Here is a 25,364-nt window from a genome sequence, read left to right on the forward strand (position 1 = left end):
AGGGAGTGCAGTGAAGATTCACCAGACTGATAACTGGGATGGCAAGAATGACGTATGGAGAGAGATTGGGTCGATTATGCTTATATTTGCTAGAGTTTAGAAGAATGAGAAGGGGTCTCATTGAAACTTATAAAATTCTAACAGGACTAGACAGACTAGATGCAGGAAGGATGTTCCCAATGGCGGGGGAGTCCAGAACCAGGGGTCACAGTCGAAGGATAAGGGGTAAGCCATTTAGGACTGAAATTTCTTCACCCAGAGTGGTGAACCTGTGGAATTCTCTACCACACAAGGCAGTTGAGGCCAATTCATTAAATATATTCCTGTGTCCCTGACAACTATGTGCAGGAAGTGCATCCAGCTGCAGCTACTGACAGACCGCATTGCGGCGCTGAAGCTGCGATTGGATGCATACTGGAGCGTTCACGATGCTCGGGACGTCGTGAATAGCACGTTTACAGAGTTGGACACACCGCTGGTAGAGGTTGGACAGGAAGAAAGGAAATGGGTGACCAACAGAGTACTAGGCGCAGGCAGGTAGTGCAGGGGTCCCTTGTGGACATCCCCCTCTCAAACAGATACACCACTTTGAGTGCTGTTGTGGGGGGATGGCTGCTCAGAGGAAAGCCGCAGCAGCCAACTTCCTGGCACCAGGGGTGGTTCTGCTGCACAGCACGGGAGGAAAAAGAGGGGTAGAGCTGTAGTAATAGGGGATTCTATTGTAAGGGGAATAGATAGGCGTTTCTGCAGTCGCAAACAAGACTCCAGGATGGTGTGTTGCCTCCCTGGTGCAAGGGTCAAGGATGTCTCAGAGCGGCTGCAGAACATCTTGGAAGGGGAGGGTGAACAGCCAGTTGTCGTGGTGCATATAGGCACTAACGATATAGGTAAAAAGCAGGATGAGGTCCCAAAAGCGGAATATAGGGAGTTAGGAGGTAAATTAAAAAATAGGACCTCAAAAGTAGTAATCTCAGGATTGCTACCAGTGCCACGTGCTAGTCAGAGTAGAAATAGAAGGATATTTCAGATGAATACGTGGCTAGAGGAATGGTGCAACGGGGAGGGATTCAAGTTCCTGGGACATTGGAACCGGTTCTGGGGGAGGTGGGACCAGTTCAAACCAGACGGTTTGCACCTGGGCAGGGCTGGAACCGATGTCCTAGGGGGATTGTTTGCTAGTGCTCTGGGGGAGGGTTTAAACTAAAATGGCAGTGGGTTGGGAACCTGAGCAGGGAGACAGAGGAAAGGGAAACAAGGATAAAAGCAAAAGATAGGAAGGAGAAAAACCAAAAGTGGCAGTCAGAGAAATCAACGGTTTAAATCAAACGTGGCCACAGTAAATAATAATTCTAATAGGTCTAAGAGCGTTAAAAAAACAAACCTGAAGGCTTTGTGTCTTAATGCGAGGAGCATTCATAATAAGGTGGATGAATTGGCTGCGCAAGTAGAGGTAAACGAATATGATTTGGTTGGGATTACGGAAACGTGGCTCAAGGATGGCCAAGGCTGGGAACTCAACATCCAGGGGTATTCGATATTCAGGAAAGACAGGCATTACTGGTTAAAGAAGGGATTAACACAATTGTAAGGAAGGATATTAGCTCTGATGATGTGGAATCTGAATGAGTAGAATTGAGAAATACTAAGGGGCAGAAAACGTTAGTGGGAGTGGTATATAGGCCTCCAAACAGTAAGGCGGAGGTTGGGGATGGCATTAAAAGGGAAATTAAAGAAGCGTGCAATAAGGGCACAGCAGTCATCATGGGTGACTTTAATCTACATATAGATTGGGCTAACCAAATTAGTAACAATACTGTGGAGGAGGAATTCCTGGAGTGTTTACGGGATGGTTTCCTGGACCAATATGTCAAGGAACCAACCAGAGATCAAGCCATATTAGACTGGGTATTATGTAACGAGAAAGGATTAATTAACAATCTTGTTGTACGAGGCCCCTTGGGTCGGAGCGATCATAATATGATCGAATTCTTCATTAAGATGGAGAGTGAAGTAGTTGACTCGGAGACTAGGGTCCTAAATTTAAATAAAGGAAACTACGATGGTCTGAGGAGCGAGTTGGGTAGGATTGATTGGGGAATGTCACTCAAAGGGTTGACGGTGGATAGGCAATGGCAAACATTCAAAGACCGAATGGATGAACTACAGAATTTGTTCATCCCAGTTTGGCATAAAAATAAAACAAAAAAGGTGACTCAACCGTGACTAACAAGGGAAATTAAGGATAGCATAAGATCGAAGGATAGGACATATAAACTGGCCAGAAAAAGCAATAATCCTGAGGATTGGGTGCAGTTTAGGATTCAACAAAGGAGGACAAAGGGATTAATTAAGAAGGGGAAAATAGAATATGAGAGTAAGCTGACAGGGAACATAAAAACTGACTGTAAAAGCTTTTATAGATATGTGAAGAGAAAAAGATTGGTGAAGTCAAGCGTAGGTCCCTTGCAGTCAGAATCAGGGGAATTTATAATGGGGAACAAAGGAATGGCAGACCAACTAAATACATATTTTGGTTCTGTCTTCACAAAGGAGGACACAAATAACCTCCCAGAGATGCCGGGGAAAATAGGGTCTGATGAAAGGGTGGAACTGAAAGAAATCAGTATTAGTAGGGAAATGGTGTTAGGAAAATTGATGGGACTGAAGGCCGATAAATCCCCAGGGCCTGATAATCTACATCCTAGGGTACTTAAGGAAGTGGCCCTAGAAATAGTAGATGCATTGCTGGTCATCATCCAGAACTCAATAGACTCTGGAACAGTAGCCATGGATTGGAGGGTAGCTAATGTTACCCCACTATTCAAAAAAGGTGGTAAGCCTGACATCGGTAGTGGGGAAAATGCTAAGAGTCCATAAAAGATGTAATAGCAGAGCACTTGGAAAGCAGTGACAGGATCGGACAAAGTCAACATGGATTTACAAAAGGTAAATCGTGCTTGACTAATCTACTGGAATTTTTTGAGGATGTAACTGGTAAAATAGATAAGGGAGAACTGGTGGATGTGGTGCATTTGGACTTTCAGAAGGCTTTTGATAAGGTCCCGCATAAGAGATTAGCGTGCAAAATTAAGGCACATGGGATTGGGGGCAAGGTATTGACTTGGATAGAGAACTGGTTGACGGATAGAAAGCAAAGAGTTGGAATAAACGGGTCATTTTCCAAGAGGCAGGCAGTAACTAGTGGGGTACCGCAAGAAATCGGTCCTAGGACCCCAGCTGTTCACAATATATATTAATGATCTGGACGAGGGAATTGGATGTAATATCTCCAAATATGCAGATGACACAAAGCTGGGTGGGAGGGTATGTTGTGAGGAGGATGTCGTGAAACTCCAGTACGATTTGGACAGGTTGGGTGATTGGGCAGAAACATGGCAAATGCACTATAATGTGGATAAATGTGAGTTTATCCACTTTGGTGGCAAAAATAGGAAGGCAGACTATTATTTGAATGGCAATAGATTGGGAGAAGGGGAAGTGCAAAGAGACCTGGGTGTTCTTGTGCACCAGTCGCTGAAGGTAAGCATGCAGGTGCAGCAGGCGGTTAAGGCGGCAAATGGTATGTCGGCCTTTGTAGCAAGAGGGTTCGAGTACAGGAACAAGGATGTCTTGCTGCAGTTGTACAGGGCCTTGGTGAGACAGCACCTTGAGTATTGTGTGCAGTTTTGGTCGCCTTATCTGAGGAAGGACGTTCTTGCCATGGAAGGAGTGCAGCGAAGATTCACCAGGCTGATACCTGGGATGGCAGGAATGACGTATGAGGCGAGATTGTCTCGATTGGGCTTATACTCACTGGAGTTTAGAAGATTGAGAGGGGATCTCATCGAAACCTATAAAGTTCTGTCAGGCCTGGACAGACTAGGTGCAGGAAGGATGTTTCCGATGGCCGGGGAGTCCAGAACCAGGGGTCAAAATCTAAGGATAAGGGGTAAGCCATTTAGGACTGAAATGAGGAGGAATTTCTGCACCCAGAGTGTGGTGAACCTGTGGAATTCTCTGCCACAGAGGGCGGTGGAGGCCAGTTCATTAAATATATTCAAGAAGGAGTTGGGATATATTTCTTAAGGCTAAAGGGATATGGGGAGAAAGCAGGGACAGGGTACTGAATTTGGATGGTCAGCCATGATCTCATTAAATAGTGGAGCAGGCTCAATGGGCCGAATGGCCTACACCTGCTCCTATCTTCTATGGTTCTATGACCTCAGCAGATTCAGGTGGCGAGCGGGAGCTCAGGAGAGAGCGAGACCTAGGCAGATTCAATATGTGAGCGGGAGCCCAGGAGAGAGCGAGACTTCGGCAAATTTAAAGGTGAGCGGGAGCCCAGGAGAGAGTGAGACCTCGGCAAATTTAAAGGTGAGCGGGAGCCCAGGAGAGAGTGAGACCTCGGCAAATTTAAAGGTGAGCGGGAGCCCAGGAGAGAGCGAGACCTCGGCAGATTTAAAGGTGAGCGGGAGCAGCTACAACAGACAGGTGAGTGTAAAGAAGTAAAAAGTAATAGGTGTGATGTCACCAGAAAGCAGGTAAGTGATTGTTGGTTGGTGAGTATTTCTACATTTCTCGCTTTTTCCCCCCAAACTTGGGCGTCTAAATTTAAGTGCCTTGGTGTAGATTAAAAGATGTACGTGTTCCAAATTTTAAAACTAATTAATTAAGATGGGAGCCAGGCAATGTGTTGTTGTTGTTGCATGTGGGAGCTGGTGGACACCATTGAGGTCCAGGGCGATCACATCTGCAGCAAATGTTGGCTGCTCGAGGAACTTCGGCTCAAGAGTTGATGAGCTGGAGTCCGAGATTCAGACACTGCGACACATTAGGGAGGGGGAGAATTACCTGGACACTAAGTTCCAGGAGGCAGTCACACCCACTAAAGTAATTACTTCCAGTTTGGCCCATGGTCAGGGACAGGAGGGTGTGACTACAAGCCAGGCAGGTATTGGGATCCAGGAGGTAGTGACGGAGGAGCCTCAGCCCTTGGCCTTGTTCAACAGGTATGAGATTCTTGCTCCCTGTGTGGACGAGGGCAGGGACTGCAGGGTGGATGAGCAATCTGACCATAGCACCGTGGCAAAGGGAGCCATTCAAGTGGGGGGGAGTAAAAAGAAATGTTGTAGTGATAGGGGATAGACACTGTTCTCTGCAGCCGAGAGTGAGAGTCCCGAAGGCTGTGTTGCCTGCCCAGTGCCAGGGTTAAGGACACCTCCTCTGGGCTGGAGAGGAACTTGGAGTGGGAGGGGGAGGATCCAGTTGTCATGGTCCACGTAGGCACCAATGACATAGGTAGGACAAAGAAAGAGGTTCTGCTGAAAGAGTATGAGCAGCTAGGGGCTAAATTAAAAAGCAGAACCACAAAGGTAATAATCTCTTGATTACTACCTGAGCCACGAGCAAATTTGCATTGGGTAAATAAGATCAGAGAAATGAACGAGTGGCTCAAAGACTGGTGTGGGAGAAATGGGTTTCGATTTGTGGGGCACTGGCACCAGTACTGGGAGAGGGAGCTGTTCCGTTTGGACGGGCTTCACTTGAACCATGCCGGGGCTAGAGTCCTAGCGAATCGAATAACTAGGGCTGGAGAGGGGATCCAGGTGAGCAGGAATTTAAAAAGTCAATGAGAAATGAGAAAGCAATAGAACAGGATAGAGATGGGGGAAATAATAACAAGAGTGTGACAGGAAGGGAAAGAATGTTTAAAAATAAGAGTGCAACAGAAAATGGGGCCAAAACAAGGAGGAATGGTAAAAAGACAAAGTTAAAATCTCTATATCTGAATGCACGCAGCATTCGAAACAAGATAAATGAGTCGACGGCACAAATAGATACAAATGGGTATGATCTGATCGCCATTACAGAGACGTGGTTGCAAGGTGGTCAGGCTGGGAACTGAATATTCCAGGGTATGGTAATTCGGAAGGATAGACAGAAAGGAAAGGGAGGTGGGGTGGCTTTGTAGGTAAAGGATGGGATCAGTGCAGTGGTGAGAAGTGATATTGGCTCAGAAAATCAAGACGTAGAATCGGTTTGGGTGGAGATAAAAAATAATAAAGGGAAAAAGTCTCTGGTGGGCGTAGTCTACAGGCTTCCGAACAGTAGCAATACTGTTGGACAGAGTATAAATCAACAAATAATGGAGGCCTGTAAAAAAGATACGGTAATAATCATGGGTAATTTTAATCTCCATATTGATTGGACAAATCAAATCAACCATGGAGCAGGCTATCTTGGATCTGGTACTGTGTAATGAGGCAGAATTAATAAATGATCTCATCGTAAAGGATCCTCTAGGAAAGAGTGATCATAGCATGGTTGAATTTCAAATTCAGTTGGAGGGTGAGAAAGTTGTATCTCAAACCAGTGTCCTGGTCTTAAACAAAGGCAATTATAATGGCATGAGGGCAGAACTGGCTAAAGTGGACTGGAAAAATAAATCAAAGGGTAAGACAGTTGAAATGCAGTGGCGGACATTTAAGGAGATATTTCATAACTCTCAACAAAAATATATTCCAGTGGGAAAGAAAGATTTTAAGAGAAGGGAGCACCATCTGTGGCTAACTAAGGAAGTAAAGGATGGTATCAAATTGAAACCGAAGACATACAATGTTGCCAAGAGAGAGATTAATTGAGAGTGTAAACTGGCAAGAAACATTAAAACAGATAGTAAGAGCTTCTACAGGTATATAAAAAGGTAGCTGAAGTAAACGTTGGTCCCTTAGAGGATGAGACTGGGGAATTAATAATGGGGAACAGGGTACTGGCAGAGACTCCGAACAAATATTTTGTATCTGTCTTCACAGTAGAAGGCACTAACAACATCCCAATAATGGATAATCAAGAGGCCACAGAGAGGGGGGAACTAAAGACAATCACTATCACTAAGGAAATAGTACTTGGTAAAATAATGGGACTAAAAGACAACAAGTCCCCTGGACCAGATGGCCGACATCCCAGGGTCTTAAAAGAAGTGGCTGCAGAGATAGTGAATGCATTGGTTACAATATGCCAAAATTCCCTGGACTCTGGAGAGGTCTCAGCTGTTTGGAAAACCGCAAATCTAACACTCCTATTTAAGAAAGGAGGGAGACAAAGCAGGAAACTATAGACCAGTTAGCCTAACATCTGTCGTTGGGATAATGCTGGAGTCCTTCATTAAGGAAGCAGCAGCAGGGCATTTGGAAAATCATAATGCAGTCAAGCAGAGTCAGTATGGTTTTATGAAAGGGAAATCATGTTTAACAAACTTGCTGGAGTTCTTTGAGGAGGGTGGACAAAGGTGACCAGTGGATGTGGTGTATTTGGATTTCCAGAAGGCATTTGATAAGGCTAAAGGGATCAAGGGATATGGGGAGAAAGCAGGGACCGGGTACTGAATTTGGATGATCAGCCATGATCGCATTGAATGGCGGAGCAGGCTCGAGGGCCCGAATGGCCTACTCCTGCTCCTATCTTCTATGTGCCACATAAAAGGTTACTGCATAAGATAAGAGCTCATGGGGTTGGGGTAATATATTAGCATGGATGGATAGAGGATTGGCTAACTAATAGAAAACAAAGAGTCAGGATAAATGGGTCATTTTCAGCTTGGTAAACTGTAACTAGTGGGGTGCTACAGGGATCAGTGCTGGAGCCTCAACTATTTACAATCTATATTAATGATTTGGATGAAGAGACCGTGTGTACTGTAGCTAAATTTGCTGATGATATAAAGATAGGTGGGAAAGCAAGTTGTGAGGAGGACACAGAGTCTGTAAAGTGATATAGATAGGTTATGTGAGTGGGAAAAAATTTGGCAGATGGAGTATAATGTGGGAAAATGTGAGGTTATCCACTTTGGTAGGAAAAATAAAACAAAAATTATTTAAATGGAAGAGACTACAAAATGCTGCGGTACAGAGGGATCTGGGAGTTCTCGTACATGAAGCACAAAAAGTTAGCATGCTGGTACAGCAAGTAATTAGGAAGGCAAATGGAATGTTGGCCTTTATTGCAAGGGGGATGGAGTATAAAAGTAAGGAAGTCTTGCTGCAACTGTACAGGGCGCTGGCGAGACCACACCTGGAGTACTGCGTGCAGTTTTGGTCTCCTTATTTAAGGAGGGATATACTTGCAATGGAGGCAGTTCAGAGAAGGTTCACTAGGTTGATTCCGGAGATGAAGGGGTGAACAGGTTGGGTCGATTCTCTTTGGAATTTAGAAGACAGAGATGATCTTACTGAAACATAAGATTCTGAGGGGGCTTGACAGGGTAGATGCTGAGAGGATGTTTCCCCTCGTGGGGAATCTAGAACTAGGGGGCATAGTTTCAGAATAAGTGGTCGCCCATTTAAAACAGAGATGAGGAGGAATTTCTTCTCAGAGGGTCGTGAATCTTTGGAATTCTTTACCCCAGAGAGCTGTGGAGGCGGAGTCATTGAATATATTCAAGGCGGAGATAGACAGATATTTGAGCTGCAGGGGAATCAAGGGATATGGGGAGCGGGCAGGAAAGTGGAGTTGAGGCCAAGATCAGTTCAGACATGTTTTTATTGAATGGCGGGGCAGGCTCGAGGGGCCGAATGGCCTACTCCTGCTCCTATTTCTAATGTTCTTATAAAGGCTATGGGCCCCAACAATATCCCGGCTGTTGTGCTGAAGGCTTGTGCTCCAGAACGAGCCGCGCCTCTAGCCAAGCTGCTCCAGTACAGCTACAACACTGACATCTACCAGACAATGTGGAAAACTGCCCAGGTATGTCGTGTCGACAAAAAGCAGGCCAAATCCCGCCCCATCAGTCTACTCTCAATCATCAGCAAAGTGATGGAAAGTGTTGTCGACAGTGCTATCAAGCAGCACTTACTCACCAATAACTCTAGTAAAATTTAAGTCAATGGGAATTAGGGGGAAAACTCTCCACTGGCTGGAGTCATATGTAGCACAAATGAAGATAGTTGTGGTTGTTGGAGGCCAATCATCTCAGCCCCGGGACATCGCTGCAGGAGTTCCTCAGGGCAGCGTCCTCGGCCCAACCATCTTCAGCTGCTTCATCAATTATCTTCCCTCCATAAGGTCAGAAGTGGGGATGTTCGCTGTTGATTGCACCGGTTGTTCCATTCACAGCTCCTCAGATAACGAAGCAGTCCATGCCCGCATGCAGCAAGACCTGGACGACCATCCAGGCTTGAGCTGATGTGTGGCGCGAATGTTAATTGCCACTTAAGTGCCAGGCAATTACTATCTCCAACAAGAGAGCGTCTAACCACCTCCCCATGACATTCAACGGCATTACCGTCGCCGAATCCCCCAACATTAACATCCTGGAGGGGTCACCATTGACCAGAAACTTAACTGGATCAGCCATGTAAATTCTGTGGCTACAAGAGCAGGTCAGAGGCTGGGTATTGTGTGGCAAGTGTCTCACCTCCCGACTCCCTAGAGCCTTTCCATCTCCAAGGTACAAGTCAGGAGTGTGATGGAATACTCTCCACTTGCCTGGATGAGTGCAGCTGCAACAACAAGCTTGACACCATCCAGGACAAAACAGCCCGCTTGATTGGCACCCATCCACTATCTTAAACATGCACTCACTCCACTATTGGCACACCATGGCTGCAGTGTGTACATCTGCAAGATGCACTGCAGCAACTTGCCAAGGCTTCTTGGACAGCACCTCCCAAACCCACGACCTCTACCACCTAGGCAAGGGCAGCAGGCGCATGACAACACCATCACCTCCAAGTCACACACCATCCTGACTTGGAAATATATCGCCGTTCCTTCATAGTCACTGGGTCAAAATCCTGGAACTCCCTCCCTAACAATGGGAGTACCTTCACCACACAGACTGCAGCGGTTCAAGGCGGCGGCTCACCACCACCTTCTCAAGGGCAATTAGGGATGGGCAATAAATGCTGGCCTTGCCAGTGACGCCCACATCTCAGGAACAAATAAAAAAAAAGGAACTTCATTTTTTAACTGAAAGGGTGGCAAGTATGTTGAACAGATTACCAGCACAAGTAGTGGAACAAGAAACCTTAATAGGTTTCAAGGAGGAACCGGACAGGCGCTTATGAGTGAGATTCCAGGTTATTAGAAATGCTCCAAGGGAATACTGTGGATAGATGGGAGAGATGGACCAAAGGTCTTCTCATGTCTGAAACTGGTACTACCCAACAAGTTTGTGTTCTGAAGGGGGAGTGAAACAGAAATGAGACATTACGTCCTGATGGGCCTTGCCTGGAAACTCTCAAGAACCTCAAACTAACAGCTGAGCTCTTGGCTCAGTGGAGAAATGCATCACCTGGTGTGGTATTAAGTCAAATGCTGACCGTTAAGAGTTGATCCCTGATCTGTGCTGAGTCAGCTGATCTTAGCAAGCGCAAAGGTGGAATTGGGACTAAGGAGGAGGGGGGAAAAAAAGCAGCTCCGATTGTTACTCACGATCACTATCTTGTGACTCCTACTGGAAAGCGTACAGGTAGCATGAGTTAAACCACAGATCATGGTTAGCTGTGAAGCCCTCCACAGTCAAACAGCCTCCCATATACTTATCATTAAGGATGAAAATAAATAAGGAATGGCTAGCTGGAAGACTGATTGTTCCTCAGTGGGACTGTAACCCAGGATAGGCGCGTGTTCCGGGACAGAGAGAAAGATTAGTTTAAAATCCGTCTAATTATAATAAAAAGACAGACCACCATCAACTTACCCAGAGTTGGTTGGGAACACTTAGGCCTCTTAGCTGAACAGACAACATCCTATTTAACTGTGGCACTCAATGCCCGATCAGTGTTTGAGAGAGAAAAGGCAACAGTACTGTACGATTGAACTTACAGCAGGACCAAACTTTTGATGAAATTGGTCAATGACTATGTATTCCAAATTTTCATCCTCCAACTCTGAAAGAAAATCAACACCAGTTACAAACCTGCAAATACAAAAGCTAAACTTATAAACATACATAAAAGGAGTACAGGGAACTGCACCAGTGTCTATTTGAGGGAAGGGAGAAATAAAATGTGTTATCTGCATTGCCATTCATCTTTTAAATTCATCTTCCTTCCAGCTGAAGGACAATTGCTGTGGAAACACAGGCCTCAAAAGTTCTGCTCACTGAATCCCAATTCATCCCATTATCCCTTTAGATGTTGACCGAATTTGTATTGTTCAATTATCGTCCTCTTCTAAGGCCCAAGTGGGTGGCAGGGTACTTACTCCCATATTAGGAGGGGACCAGATAGTGGGGGAAGTCACAAAGCAAACAGAATGTTGAACTATATAGCCAAAACATCAAATTGTACAGTGCCCTGCTCATACCACACCTTGAATACCTTGTCCAGTTTTGGTCACAAAAAGCAGTCAAGAGCCAGATTACTCCCCAGCATCAGAGGCTGAATTATGATGAAAGACTGGACAAACATTGGCTTTTCAGGTGACTGAAGTTTGACCTCAAACTTTTGAGCGCAAACAGGATGGAAATGGTAACACTACTTCAAACTAAACCCCAACAGAAGCACAGCAGGTATGGGTGCAAACTAATGAAGACAAATTTAGGGCTCATTTCAGGAAGTTCTTCCTCACATAAAGAGTGATCAACATATAGAGTGGACTTCTAGCTAAGGTAGTCGTATAAGAAACGCTGGAATCATTTAAAGAACAGTTGGATGCTATTATTAGGGAAGTTGGGAGTGGGGGAGATGGAATTATAGGGTCTTTTCATCGATGGGCAAACATGGGCTAAATGGCCTTCAATGGCCCTATCTTGTATCTCCAGGGTGAGAGAGGAATTCACCTGAAAGCTGGCAGAAAGGAGGGCAATTCTAAAACGCCATCTCCCGTGGCATTGCTCCTGGGTGGCCCAGGGCCTGGAGCCTGGCGACTGTTGTTTGGGATCTGTTCAGCTGCTGCTATTTTTAAGTTCACTCTGTTTGGAAACACTCATCTCCTTGTATGGGAACAGGCAGCAGAGCAGCCGATCTGGGAAAACATTTTTATAAAACAGTTCCAGTCAGAGCTGCTGATTTGTGAGACCACTGATTCCCCTGGAACACAGCAATGGTTTGTGAAGCCAAACTTAGGCTGGAACAAAACGTTACACACACACACACACACACACACATATATACTATCTACATAAATTTAAGTTGAGTTAAACAGAAACTTAAATATATCTCTGGGGTCAAACACACCTGTGAGGAACTCAGAGAACATGCATTTTGACTGAGAAATAATTAAAATTAAAATGTGCAAAGTTCAATATTAAATGTACTTAAAAACATGAATAAATTGGGTGATGTCTGGACAAGCCATTGAGTCTTTCAACGTCACAAACAAGTTGTTTGCTGTGGCTTCTGAACTTCTGCCAGATTTGACAAAGCTCTAAGCTCCTAATTGAGAAAACAGACACATTAACAACCAATCAAATCCACAGAATTGGGCACCACAATAGACCAATCAGCCAGCTGGAAGATGACACACTCAGATGTGCAGAAAGATGGTGCTTGATCTATAAACATCACACACTCCTCGCTAATTAATTTCATAGAATTTCCCAGCACAAAAACAGGTCATATCTGTGCTGCTGATTTGCTCATCAGTCACCTAGTCGAGTGCCACTCGCATTCTCACCCCATGCCCTCCACATTCCTTTTTCATGCAGCTGTCCAATTCCATTTTACAGATTCTGTTTCAACAGCGTTTTGTGACACAATTGTACATCCGAACCACCCTCTGTACACAGCTTTTTGTAATCTCCCCTTCAGTTCTGCTGTGATTATCTTAGTCTGATCCTTCTTGTTACCATCTTGCCAACCACTAGAAACAATCCATCCTCATCATAATCTTAAAGACCTTTATCAGGTTAATCTTTAAACTTCCCAGCTCTAGTGAAAAAGCCCCAACTTCTCAAGTCTCTTCCTATCTAACCTATCATTCCTGCTGACATCCCAGAGAACTTACACTGTACATTTTCCATTGCTTTTATACTCTTCCTATAATGTGGTGCCCAAAACTGTACACAGTACTCCAACTGTAGCCTAAGATCTTGTACAAGTCCAGCATTATCTTCTTGCTTTTTAATCTATCTCTATAGAAAACCAAGGATTCTGATTGTCATTAACTCAGCTTCAGCTTAGACAGTCCCTCGGAACTGAGGATGACTTGCTTCCACATTAAAAATGAGTTCGCAGGTGACTGATGAATCCAATGCGGGACCTACAGTCTCTGCCACAGGTGGGGCAGACGGTGGTTGAAGGGGCGGGTGGGTGGGGTGCTTGGGTTGACGTGCGCTCCTTGCGCTTGGCTTCCGCTTGCTCCCGGCGAAGAGACTCGAGGTGTTCGGCGCCTTCCCGGATGCTTCTCCTCCACTTTGTGCGGTCTTGGGCCAGGGATTCCCAGGTGTCGGTGGGGATGTTACACTTTTTCCAAGGAGGCTTTGAGGGTGTCCTTGAAGTGTTTCCTCTGCCCACCTGGGGCTCTCTTGCCGTGCCGGAGCTCCGAGTAGAGCGCTTGTTTTGGAAGTCTCGTATTGGGCATGTGGACAATGTGACCCGTCCATCGGAGCTGATTGAGCATGGTCAAAGCTTTGATGCTGGGGATGTTGGCCTGAGCAAGAACACAGACGTTGGTGTGCCTATCCTGCCAATGGATTTGCAGGATCTTGCAGAGGCAGCGTTGGTGGTACCTCTCCAGTGCTTTGAGGTGCCTGCTGTACATGGTCCATGTCTGAGGCATACAGCAGGGCGGGTATCACTGCTGCCCTGTAGACCATGAGCTTAGTGCCGGGTTTGAGGTCCTGGTCTTCAAACACTCTTCCTCAGGCAACCGAAGGCTGCACTGGCACACTGAAGGTGGTGTTGGACTTCGTCGTCGATGTCTGCCCTTGTTGACAGTAGGCTCCCGAGGTATGGAAAGTGGTCCATGTTGTCCAAGGCCTTGTCGTGGATTTTGATAATCGGGGGGCAGCACTGTGTGGCGGGGGCAGGTTGGTAGAGGACCATTGTCTTACGGCTGTTTAGTGTAAGGCCCATGCTCTCGTATGCTTCGGTGAAGGTGTTGACGATGGTTTGGAGTTCGACCTCCGAGTGAGTGCAGACGCAAGCATCGTCTGCATACTGTAATTCGACAACAGAGGATGGGACGACCTTGGATCTGGACTGGAGGCGACGAAGGTTGAACAGTTTTCCGTTTGTTCTGTAAATTAGGTCCACTCCAGTGGGGAGCTTACTAAGCATTGCAGCAAAGAAGATCGAGAAGAGCGTTGGTGCGATGACACAGCCTTGCTTGACCCTGGTTCGTACGTGAATTGGGTCTGTGGTGGAACCGTTGGTCAGGATCACGGCTTGCATGTCGTCGTGAGGCAGGTGGAGGATAGTGACAAACTTTTGAGGGCAGCCGAATTTGAGGAGGACACTCCATAATCCCTCACGGTTGAGTGTCGAAGCCTTTGTGAGATCAAAGAAGGCCATGTACAGCGGTTGGTGCTGTTCCCTGCATTTCTCTTGTAATTGACATGCGGTGAACATCATGTCCCTTGTGCCCCTTAGTGGGTGGAATCCGCATTGTGACTCTGGGAGGAGCTCTTCGGCCACTGGGAGAGGGCGATTGAAGAGGATTCTTGTGATGACTTTCCCTGTGGCAGACAGCAGGGAAACGCCTCTGTAATTACCGCAGTCGGACTTGTCACTTTTCTTGAAGATGGTCACAATTACGGCATCTCTGAGATCCCCTGGCATGCTCTCCTCCTTCCATATAAGAGAAATTAGTTCATGAATTCGTGCCAGTAGTGCTTCTCCACCATGCTTTAGTACCTCGGCGGGGATTCCATCTACTCCTGAGGCCTTGTTGTTCTTCAGTTGTCGGAAGGTGTTCATTAGCACCTTTAATGAACTATGTATCTGCACAAGGTCCTTCTGCTCCTTGACTCCATTTCAAATCCAACCAGTTGCAAAGTGTATTTATTTTCCTGATTCTTACTTCCAAAATGTTATTACTTCACATTTTTCTACTCTGAGCTGCATCTACTATTTATCTACCCACTCTATTAATGCCCTCCTAGTCTTTTACAACCATTGCCACAACTTGCCGTACCCTCATTTAATGTCTTCAGCAATATTATCATTTTGTTCCCCCAAATCCAGATGTTTTATGCATATAGTAAATCACTCAGCTTCACAGAATGGGAGCCTCCCCCACATCAAATTGAAATTGTAAAGATACCTGAGAAATGCTTCCCTCTGAAAGCCTTCTCTGGGTTTGTCTCCTCCAGTTTGCCCGTTTCGTCACTTCAATAAAAATATACAGAAGCACAGAGTTAGGATTGAGAAGTGCTTCCCATTTTTTTTGAGCAAATGCTCAAGGGCAAACAATATAGCTTACACCTCTGTTCTCTCGCTTGTCAGACAGAAAACCACAGAGCTTTGAGAAACAGGGACTGACTGTTGTACAACCTGTCTCTGCCAACTCAATAAATCCTTTATCATAACAAATGTTCAGTGATTTTTGTTTGGGCTGCGCGGCCCATTCCAAATTCTGCACATGCATTTTTTCCCCCCAAACTTAAAAGCCGGCTCACGGGCTGCGCGGGACCCCCAGAGCGCCGCGCAGCCGTGCAATTTAAAGGGAACACTGATCATAACTGAACTGGTTAAAATGTAGCTGAACTCTGCCACATGGCAAAAAAAAGCTCACTCCTGGGTATCAATGGGGAGTCGTTAAATTAGCGTGTAGATCATGTGTGAGCCACTGACTCCCAAGACGACAAAAGAGGAGTGGAAGATGCCATGAGCCTCCGAATGGATGGTTTAACAGTTGCGCTGGCAGCTGCCTGGAAACAGGCGCCAGTTATTTGGACTGGAATGGTGCATGGCACAAACCTTCAAAGGGAAATTTAATGAAGCCTCTTTCATATTTTTGGTGGGTTTGAATCTACTCCCCCTCACACTGCAGTGATAGATTTAGTCATCACTCTTTAGCTCAGGCACAAATCAACTGGTTTAGGAACAGGAGGCCATTCAGCCCCTCGAGTCTGTTCTTGGCTGATCTGTACCTCAACTCAATTTACCAACCTTTGCTCCATATCCCTCGGTACCCTTACCTAACAAATATTTATCTATCTCAGTCTTGAAAGCTCCAATTGTCCCAGCATCTACAGTATTTTGGGGTAGAGAGATCCACATTTTCACTACCCTGTGTGAAAAGGTGCTTCCAGATTTTGCCCCTGAACGGCCTGGCTCTAATTTTAAGATTATGTCCCCTTGTTCTTAATTCCTCCACCAGAGGAAATAATTTCTCCATATCTACAAATCAAATCCTATTAACGTTTTAAACACCTCGATCCGATCACCCCTCAATCTTCTAAACTCAAGGGAATACAAGCCAACTTTATCCAACCTGTCCTTCATTTAATCCTCTAAACCCTGGTGTCATTGTGGTGAATCTGCACTGCATCCCCTCCAAGGCCAATATATCCTTCCTGTGGTTCAGTGACCAAAACTGAACGCAGTACCCCACAGGAGTCTGACCAAGGCTCTGTACAACAGAAGCAGCACTTCTTCCCCTTTGTCTGCCAGCCTCTGAGATCAAGGCCAACATTCCAGTAGCCTTTTAGATTGCTTTTTGTGTCGGTCCCCTAGCTTTTAAATGAGTTGCCTATTTGGAATCTCAAATCTCTCTGCTTCTCTATAGTCACCAGTTTCTCACCATTTAGAAAATACTCAGATTTATCTTTCTTGAGTTAATTGGTGATGTTTTTTTTTGCCCCTTCCAGGAGAAACCATGGCTTTCGGGTGGGGTGGGGAGCGTATACAGGAAACTCTTGTTTAAACGGCACCTAAATATCCAGAATTCTCTATTAACTGGCAAAATTCATATTCTGAAAACAACACCTCAACAACCGGAAATGTTGCCAAGTCAGAGTCTCCCGCGGTAGCTGTTCTCCAAACTGCCACTACTCGGCTTCTTGGCGCTGTCGGAAGTCCGAACACCTCAATAACAGGAGTCTGACTCTCCCGCGCTGCCGGTAGTCTCTTCCGATCCGCCATTTTTCTGTTTACTGTGTAAGTTTTGTTTTACTGTTAAGTAATTGAAGAGTTATGGATTACCCTCAACTGGCAGTACTGTACTTAATCAAGCATCTTCCACCATCCATTTAACAACATTCTGTAGGTGAGTACCCAATTACTGTATACTGCACATTTCTTGATTTTTTAAATTTTGTTTGTTAAAAATAGCCTCAGTAGATAACCTTCTCTGTCATCTGGAATTTTTAATCAACTGGCACCATCCCGGTCCCGTTGGTGCCAGATACCAAAGAGTTTCCTGTATATTATGCTGCACAAGTTGCATGGAACAGACTGAATGGATCAGTGGGTCTTTTCCTGTTGGTCACCATTCGTAAAGTGGATGACCTCACACTTGCCCACATTGAACTCCATTTGCCATAGTTTTGCCCACTCACTTAATCTGTCTATGTCTCTTCCTGCTCCCATCTGCACTACTTACTGTCACTCCTAGCACACTTGGATATAACAACTTGTATTTATATAGCGCCTTTAAAGTAGTAAAATGTCCCGAAGCGCTTTACAGGAGTTTTATAAAACAAAATTTGACACTGAGCCAGAGAGATATTAGGGCAGATGCGGTAGGTTTTAAGGAGCGTCTTAAAGCAGGAAAGAGGTCGGGAGAGAGAGAGATGTTTGGGGAAGGAATTCCAGAGCTTAGGGCCTTGGCAGTTGAAGGACTGCCACCAATGGTTGAGCGATTAAAATTGGGGATGCTCAAGAGGCCAGAATTAGAGGAGCGCTGATATCTCGGAGGGTTGTAGGTCTGTAGGAGATTACGGCGATAGGGAGGAGCGAGGCCATGGAGGAATTTGAAAACAAATAAACAATTTAAAATCAAGGCATTGCTTAACCGGGAGCCAATGTAGGTCAGCGAGCACAGGGGTGATGGGCATTCTCCCCAGTAAGTTTTCTTGGCGCCGTGCGGTTTTTGCATTGAAAAGCCAGCAAGCCAGCTTTGTGGGATCCCTCGAGTGCTACACAGCTTAAAGGGAACACGGGTGATGGGTGAACGGGACTTGGTGAGAGTTAGAACACGGGCAGCAGAGTTTTGGATGACCTCAAGTTTACGGAGGCCAAGAAATGGGAGGCCAGCCAGGAGTGCGTTGGAATAGTTAAGTCTAGAGGTAACAAAGGCATGGATGAGGGTTTCAGCAGTGGCGGAGTCAGGCGATGTTCCGAAGTTGGAAATAGGTGGTCCTAGTGGTGGCAGTGATCGGAAGCTCATGTTGGGGTCAAATATGACACCAAGGTTGCTAATAGTTTGGTTCAGGGAGAGAGATGGAGTCAGTGGCTAGGGAACAGAGTTTGTCTTCCCAATATTTAGTTGAAGGAAATTTCTGCTCATCCAGTACTGGATGTCGGACAAACAGTGTGATAATTTAGAGACCGTGGAGGGACCAAGAGAGGTAGCGGTGAAGTAGACAGTGTCAGTTTCCCCATGTACGCTGGGTGTCGTCAGTGTACATGTGGAAACTGATGCTATTTTCGGATTATGTCGCTGAGGGGCAGAATGTAGATGAGAAATAGGAGGGAGCCAAGGATATCTCCCTTGGCCACTCTCTTACTCTTAATATATTTATTAAAATGTTTAGCTTTTATATTACTTGTAAGTTTTTTTTCGTATTCCTTTTTGGAGCTCTTAATATTTTCTTTGTTTTCTATATTTTTCCCCAGTATGCTGGGTTACCACTTCCCTTGGCACTTGTTTAAGCCATTCCCTTCAGTTTTATACTCCAGCTTACCTCAAAAGTAAACCATGGTCGCTTGTCGGCACAAATGGGACTTTTGCTCTTTACGGGTACGTATTGGTCTTGTGTTGTACTAAATATTTCTTCTAAATACTGAATATCTCCCATTGTTTTTCTGTAGGTTCACCGGTTAACAGCTCAATCCAGTTTAACATTTTCAGCTTATGTCAAAAACCTGAGTTTTGTGTGAGCGCTTTCTGGTTCTCAAACTCTTATCATGTTATGGTCACTGTCTGCAAGATGCTCCCTTACTGTCAGATTAATTAATTAATTCTGGCTCATTACTCATTACTAAGTCGAGTACGGCCTGTTCCCTTGTTGTTTCAGAAAACTGTCCTGGATACACACTAAAAATTCATTGCCTTTACAACTTGGTGTTTTGCATCTCCAAGTCTAGGTGAAAAATAAAATCTCCCATTATAACTGCTAATGGAAAGAATTTGAATATCTATGGGCAAGATTTATCTCTTTATACCTACAAAGTCACGACTTGGGGACTGGATTGGGGTGGTTGATTCCACCAGTCTTGTAGCTCTGTGACCAGAATTCAAGTCCAGCTGATACCGAGAGCTCCTTCTGTCTGCTAACTGAATACAAGAGGAGTTGGGGCAGTCTCAATACAGTTTGTCGTGAGCAAGAGCCATCAGCAATGTTCCCTCAAATTTTTTTTGGGCTGCGCCACACATGCGAGGTTTTTGCACTTAAAAGCGAGTGAGCCAGCTGCGTGGGAGCGCCAGAGCGCTGCGTGGCTGCGCAGCTTAAAGGGAGCATTGGCCATCAGTACAAAAATGCATCTAATTCGGCACCAAAATTTAGAAATTGCACTCGTATGCCAAAGGGAAGATATTGTGGGAAATGGAAAAATCTCAGTATGATATATTAAGAACAATTCTGAGGCTGGCTAAAGCACATTTCTTGGGCAGAGTGAAGGATGTTTTAATTTTTGTATAAATGGGCTATAACTGACCTGGGGTACATTTTTCTGCCAGCACTGTGTGCCCGAAAGAGCATTAGGAACCTAAGCTGTGCAATGATGCTCAGACTACGATGGACTGGACTGGGTTTGACTGGTGAACCTTTAAGGTACAGGCCTCAGTCAACACAATACATCACAAAAAGTGATAACAGACGCCGTGTTCTCAGGTAGCTGCAGTTAAAACGAGAAATGTAAAGTTGTGCATCAGTGAGCAAGCTGCCACCTACTGGTTAACATTTGTTGGCTTATTCTCAGATCCAGCAGGCAAGGCATCAAGGATCTCCACTGAAACAAACAAACAGAGGGCATACACGAGTAAGAAGTGGAATCTATTTTACATTACATAAAAACAATTATTAACTTCATTGCAAATAAAATAAGTTAGGATCCGTGCTCCTTGATGATGCAGAGGGTTTATCCAATGAGTAGCTGGGCCACACAACCAGATTCCATCCCTGGTCTGTATCGAGTTAGCTGATCTCACCAGCATAGCGATGGGTGGAGACGTGCAACTGCTCTCAGAGCCTGAGAAAAATCAGCCAGGTTGTCTGCTCCTAGTTAGCAATCAGGGACCCACGTGTGAATGTCAGGTGAAAGCAAGATCATGCTGGGCTGTGGTATCCCACAATCAAATAGCCAGCCAAAAACCAGTGTCCAGGGTCTCACGTGAACAATGGCCAAAATGTTGAGGGAATCTGTGGGTGTCTGACATACATGGAATCAAGATCTCCAGGAGAGGGCAGAAAAGTGAAATCTCTACTCTCGTATTAATTTTAACTAGAGTCATTTAAAACTTTCCCTTAGCCAAACACGTGCACATGGATAAATATTTTTTGCTGTTCCTTCAGTACTCAATGGGGGGGGGGGGGGTCATGATTTTGCCGACATTGCCACCAGACCACACACATTACTGCCAGGACTTGCGTTGTCCCAGACTATGCACTGCACTAGTGTTCCAAATGGGCTACTAATCATTCAATTGAGCCTTTCCACATTGGGTTACTGATTTTGGAGCATAAGTAAAGGCCATCAATATAAGATAATCACCAACAAATCAAATAGGCAATTCAGAAAAAGCTTCTTTACCCAGAGAGTGGTGACAATATGGAACTCGCTACCACAGGGAGTGGTTGATGCGAACAGTATCGATGTATTTAAGGGGAGATGCGGGAGAAGGGAATAGAGGGTTATGCTGATAAAAGTTAAATGAGGAAGGATTGGAGGAGACTCGAGTGGAGCATAAACACTGGCATGGACTGGTTGGGCCAAACAGTCTGTTTTTGTGCCGTATATCCTATGTAAAACCAAAAGGGCAGACAGACAACCTGCTCTCAGATTGGTTGCTGAGAGGACCCCAAGAACAGTTTGGGTCCTTACCTTCTCAATTCTGCCTGTACCCTTTAGGGAAATAATTCGCTTCTACTCCCAGGACCTCTGGCGAAGGCTGTGAATTTCATTACCTGTACTACAATATTTTACAAAACACGACTAAAAAAAAGATGCAATTAAGAGAAAGGGGGAGAATTCATAAAAATGCTTACAATTTTTGATCTCATACCCAAAAAACATTTTGACACCAGGCAGCTTTCGTTTATTTTCCAAATCTTCAACTGCAGAAAAAAGCAAATAAGAGTTGTTAGGAGCTGATCAGTTAAGAATACAAGAACAGGAGTAGGCCAGTTAGTCCCTCGAGCCTGTTCCACCATTCAATTAGCTCATGGCTGATCTGTATCTTAACTCCAGCTACCCACCTTGGTTCCGTAACCCTTAATACCCTTTGTTACATCGTTATATTATTACATCGTTAAATGGAACTACTTGTTACATCGTTATATATGGAACTACTTTGGTTAGTGTATTTATATTGCTATGTGGCACACTGACAGGCAGTGCACAGTGCAAGGTCGGACATCTTGTATCACTCTGCACCATGCGGCAGCAACATCATAAAAGCAAGAATACAACTGAGTAAAAGTCGTAAACTAAAATGAGTTAAAAGTGTCTGTATTACATAGTAATAACACAAGGAGACACAACATGGTGGCAGCAGTATAAGTGAGTACAATTTGTGCCATATGAACTACGAATAAGACGAAAAGTGAATATATGAGCTGATCGTGAGTGCCGGTGTCTGCGGTGATTGAGCGTGAATCGTACGGGCAACTAAGATGGCGGCTGCCGCGGCACTGACTGCACAAATGCAACCCCTCATGAACTGGGAAGCCGACGATATAGTAGAGGCATTCCGCAAGTTCAAACAGAAATGTGACTGTACATTCCTGAAGGGTATTGCCAACGAGGAAAAGGTTAGTTACATTCTGTTGTGGACAGGAGAAAAAGGTCTAGATTTGTATAACAGCTGGAGTTTGACTGAAGAGGAAAAGGAAAACCCTGCAACAATCTTTGAGAAATTCAGCAACCATCTAGAGCCTAAATCCAATCACCGTATACACAAATTCCAGAGTCTAAGACAGGAACCCGGTGAAACAGCTGACAATTTCCTGACAAGGCTGAGAAATGAAGCCAGCAAGTGTGCATTTAAGGAAATGGAGGAAAGGCTGGTGGACCAGCTGATATGGGGGTCAGCGCATGCAGAGGTACAAAAAGCCCTGATAGGGAAGGAAAAGCTCGAAATAACAGAGGCTATAGATACTGCGAGAGCTCATGAAGCCGCAAATGAGAACGCTGATTTCTCAAACGGCTGACATGCGGACGGCTTCTGAGACGGACAACAGAGTGGATACAGTGAGAGAAAAGTACAACACACAAAGACATGCACATGACAACGGGAGAAACTTGTGCAGAAACTGTGGAAGACCGCACGATTATACAGACAGGAGGAAATGTCCAGCATATGGAACAAGCTGCAATGCATGTGGCAAACTGAACCACTGGGAAAAGGTGTGTAGAACGAAGAAAGAAGGAACATACATCAAAAACAAAGGCGGACAGCAGAACCAGAGAAAGAAACACAATATCCATGCCATGGATGAACAGGATGATGATGATTATGGTCATGGCAATACACTAAACATCGAAACCATAAAGGTACAGCTTCATGAGATGTCCAGAGCGGAAAATACTCCGAAGAGAGAATTGCACACCATCATCCAAATCGAAAAGAGGATCAAAGGTCAGCCCACAACCATCAACTTAAAGTTGAAGTTGGACACAGGGGCTCAGAGCAACATTCTCCCATTGACACTGTATCAGCAGATATTTCCCGAAAACTTGAGAGAAGATGGCTGCCCGAAAAATGGTTGTTTAAAGGCAAGTAATGTCACGCTGACAGCATACGGGGGGAGTGAGATTAAACAACTCGGAATGACCTTCGTCAAAGGGACACATAAAAGAAGGAACATCAACTGCATGTTCTATGTCACCGACACTGAGAGGCCAGTGATCTTGGGATTAAACAGCTGCGAGAAGTTGAGATTGAGCTGACGGAAATGCCACTGAAGATAGACAGCAACACCTCGCTGGAGAATCGCCCACAAATCAAGAGTAAAAAAGACTTGATAGACATGTATCCGTAATGTTTCGATGATACAGTGGGATGTTTTGGAGATTTCCAATACCACATCACCATCGATCCAGAGGTAAAGCCCGTTATCCATGCTCCACGAAAAGTACCCATCGAGCTGAAGACAAAGCTTGAAAGAGAGCTAAAGGAGATGGAAGAAAAGGGAGTCATCGTAAAGGTCACTGAACACACAGACTGGGTAAACTCAATTGTGGTACGAGAAAAGCTAAACGGGCGTCTCAGAATATGTTTGGACCCCAAAGGTCTAAACCAGGCGATAAAGAGGGACCACTATCCCACCCCAACGCTAGAGGAGATTTCGCCATCACTGGCAGGAGCCAAGGTTCTCTCAAAACTAGATGCCAGAAATGGGTATTGGAACGTGAAGTTGGATGAGGAATCAACAACACTGACAACATTCAACACACCATTTGGGCATTACAAATTCCTGCAGCTACCATTCGGATTAAAGAGCAGTCAAGATATCTTTCAACAGAAAATAGACTAGACATACAGAGGCTGTGGAGGAGCTATAGGAATAGCTGATGATATTCAGATCTATGGAGCAGATGAAAGAGACCATGACATGCAACTACATGAGGCCATGGAGAGTACCAGGAAGGCTGGCATCAAGTTAAATGCCAATAAGTGCATAAAGTCAAGGAATGCCAATTCTTCGGTATGATTTACACACCAGAGGGAGTCATGCCAAGTCCTGAGAAGATTGCGGCGATTGCTGAAATGAAACCACCCAAAGATAAGAAAGAGCTGAGGAGTTACCTCAGCTTGGTCCAACACATTAGTTCTTTCATCCCAAACATGTCGGAACATACAACAAATCTCAGAGAGCTAATGAAAGAAGACGCCGAATACCAGTGGTCTGAATCACATGAAAGGAATTTCAAACAACTTAAAGAACTGTTGTGCAAAGAAACAAGTCTGTCATATTATGACAGAAGAAAACCAGTCACTCTGCAAGTAGACGCTTCTACCAGAGGACTAGGGGCAGCTCTTGTGCAGGAAGGAAAGCCGATAGCTTTCGCATCAAAGGCCTTGACGTCAGCCGAGACGAGATACGCCAACATAGAAAGGGAACTATTAGCAGTAGTGTACGGATGCGAGAAATTCCATACATACCTGTATGGAAGGCAGTTTACAATAGAGTGACCATCGTCCACTAGAACAGATCTATAGAAGAATCTGTGCAAAGCACCTGCAAGACTGCAAAGACTACTTTTAAGGCTTCAAAGCTACGACTTAACGCTTAAATATAAGCCAGGAAAGGAAATGGTGCTAGCAGATGCGTAGTCTCGATTGTCACCATATGAGAAACACGAGGTGGAGGGTCTAACAGTAAAAATCCACCACCTAGTGAGTGTTACCCCTACAAAGCTCAGTCAAATGAGATGAGACTAGCAAAGATGAGGAATTGCAACTACTCACACAACAAGTGATACAGGGGTGGCCGGAGAGAATCCAGAAGCTACAGGCGACAATTCGTCAATACTGGACAATTAGAGACGACATCGCAATAGTAGACGGTATTCTCCTTGCTGGATCGAGGATCATCGTGCCAAAGACGATGCAGACAGAACTTCTCCATCTAATACATGAAGGCCACATGGGAATGGAGAAATGCAAGCTGAGAGCCAGATCAGCTGTATACTGGATAGGCATGTACAAAAATATCGAACAGGTGGTTTCTGCATGTGGCATGCCAGAAATACACAACAGAAAGAGATGATACCTAGTGAAATACCGTCAAGACCATGGCACACTGTTGGGGCAGATCTCTTCATGTGCAATCAAGAATAATATCTCAGTGGCAGATTACGATTCCAAGTTTCCTTGAAACCGAGATCTTGGGTTCATGTCACGCTACATGTAACCCCACCTGACGCAGGGTCATCCAGACTCGAGTTGACATTGGCTTGTTCACTCTACACAGATGCGGCCGGACCTGCTGTGATTTCCAGCAAAAAAAATGTTTTTTGTTTGTTTTTCATACAGACCCCAGCATCTGCATGTTCTTTGATGTAATGTTTTCCTGACTGACCTGTTTGGAC

At 45.1% G+C, this 25,364-nt stretch overlaps 1 protein-coding gene across 4 annotated transcripts in view; it reads right to left on the reverse strand.

Annotated features, from left to right (window-relative positions):
* The window catches only part of exd1 (exonuclease 3'-5' domain containing 1), a 59,136-nt gene extending 37,715 nt beyond the window's left edge, over positions 1–21,421 (reverse strand). For 2 of the 4 annotated variants that reach the window (XM_086003847.1, XM_086003845.1), the window contains exons 1-4: positions 21,317–21,421; positions 20,003–20,060; positions 15,208–15,272; positions 10,825–10,889 (exon numbers count right to left, since the gene is read on the reverse strand). In XM_086003847.1, the coding sequence (XP_085859973.1) occupies positions 10,825–10,889; positions 15,208–15,272; positions 20,003–20,060; positions 21,317–21,344 (216 nt within the window). In that variant the 5' untranslated portion in view covers positions 21,345–21,421. Of the gene's footprint in view, positions 1–10,699; positions 10,790–10,824; positions 10,890–15,207; positions 15,273–19,766; positions 19,947–20,002; positions 20,061–21,316 lie in introns of those variants that run through there. The other 2 variants (XM_086003846.1, XM_086003848.1) reach the window with 2 other exon arrangements.
* Between the last annotated feature and the right edge of the window lie 3,943 nt (positions 21,422–25,364).

The sequence above is a fragment of the Somniosus microcephalus genome, chromosome 12 (assembly GCF_052327205.1).
Source record: "Somniosus microcephalus isolate GS21.2 chromosome 12, FLI_Smic_1.0, whole genome shotgun sequence".
NCBI classification, from domain to species: Eukaryota; Metazoa; Chordata; class Chondrichthyes; order Squaliformes; family Somniosidae; genus Somniosus; species Somniosus microcephalus.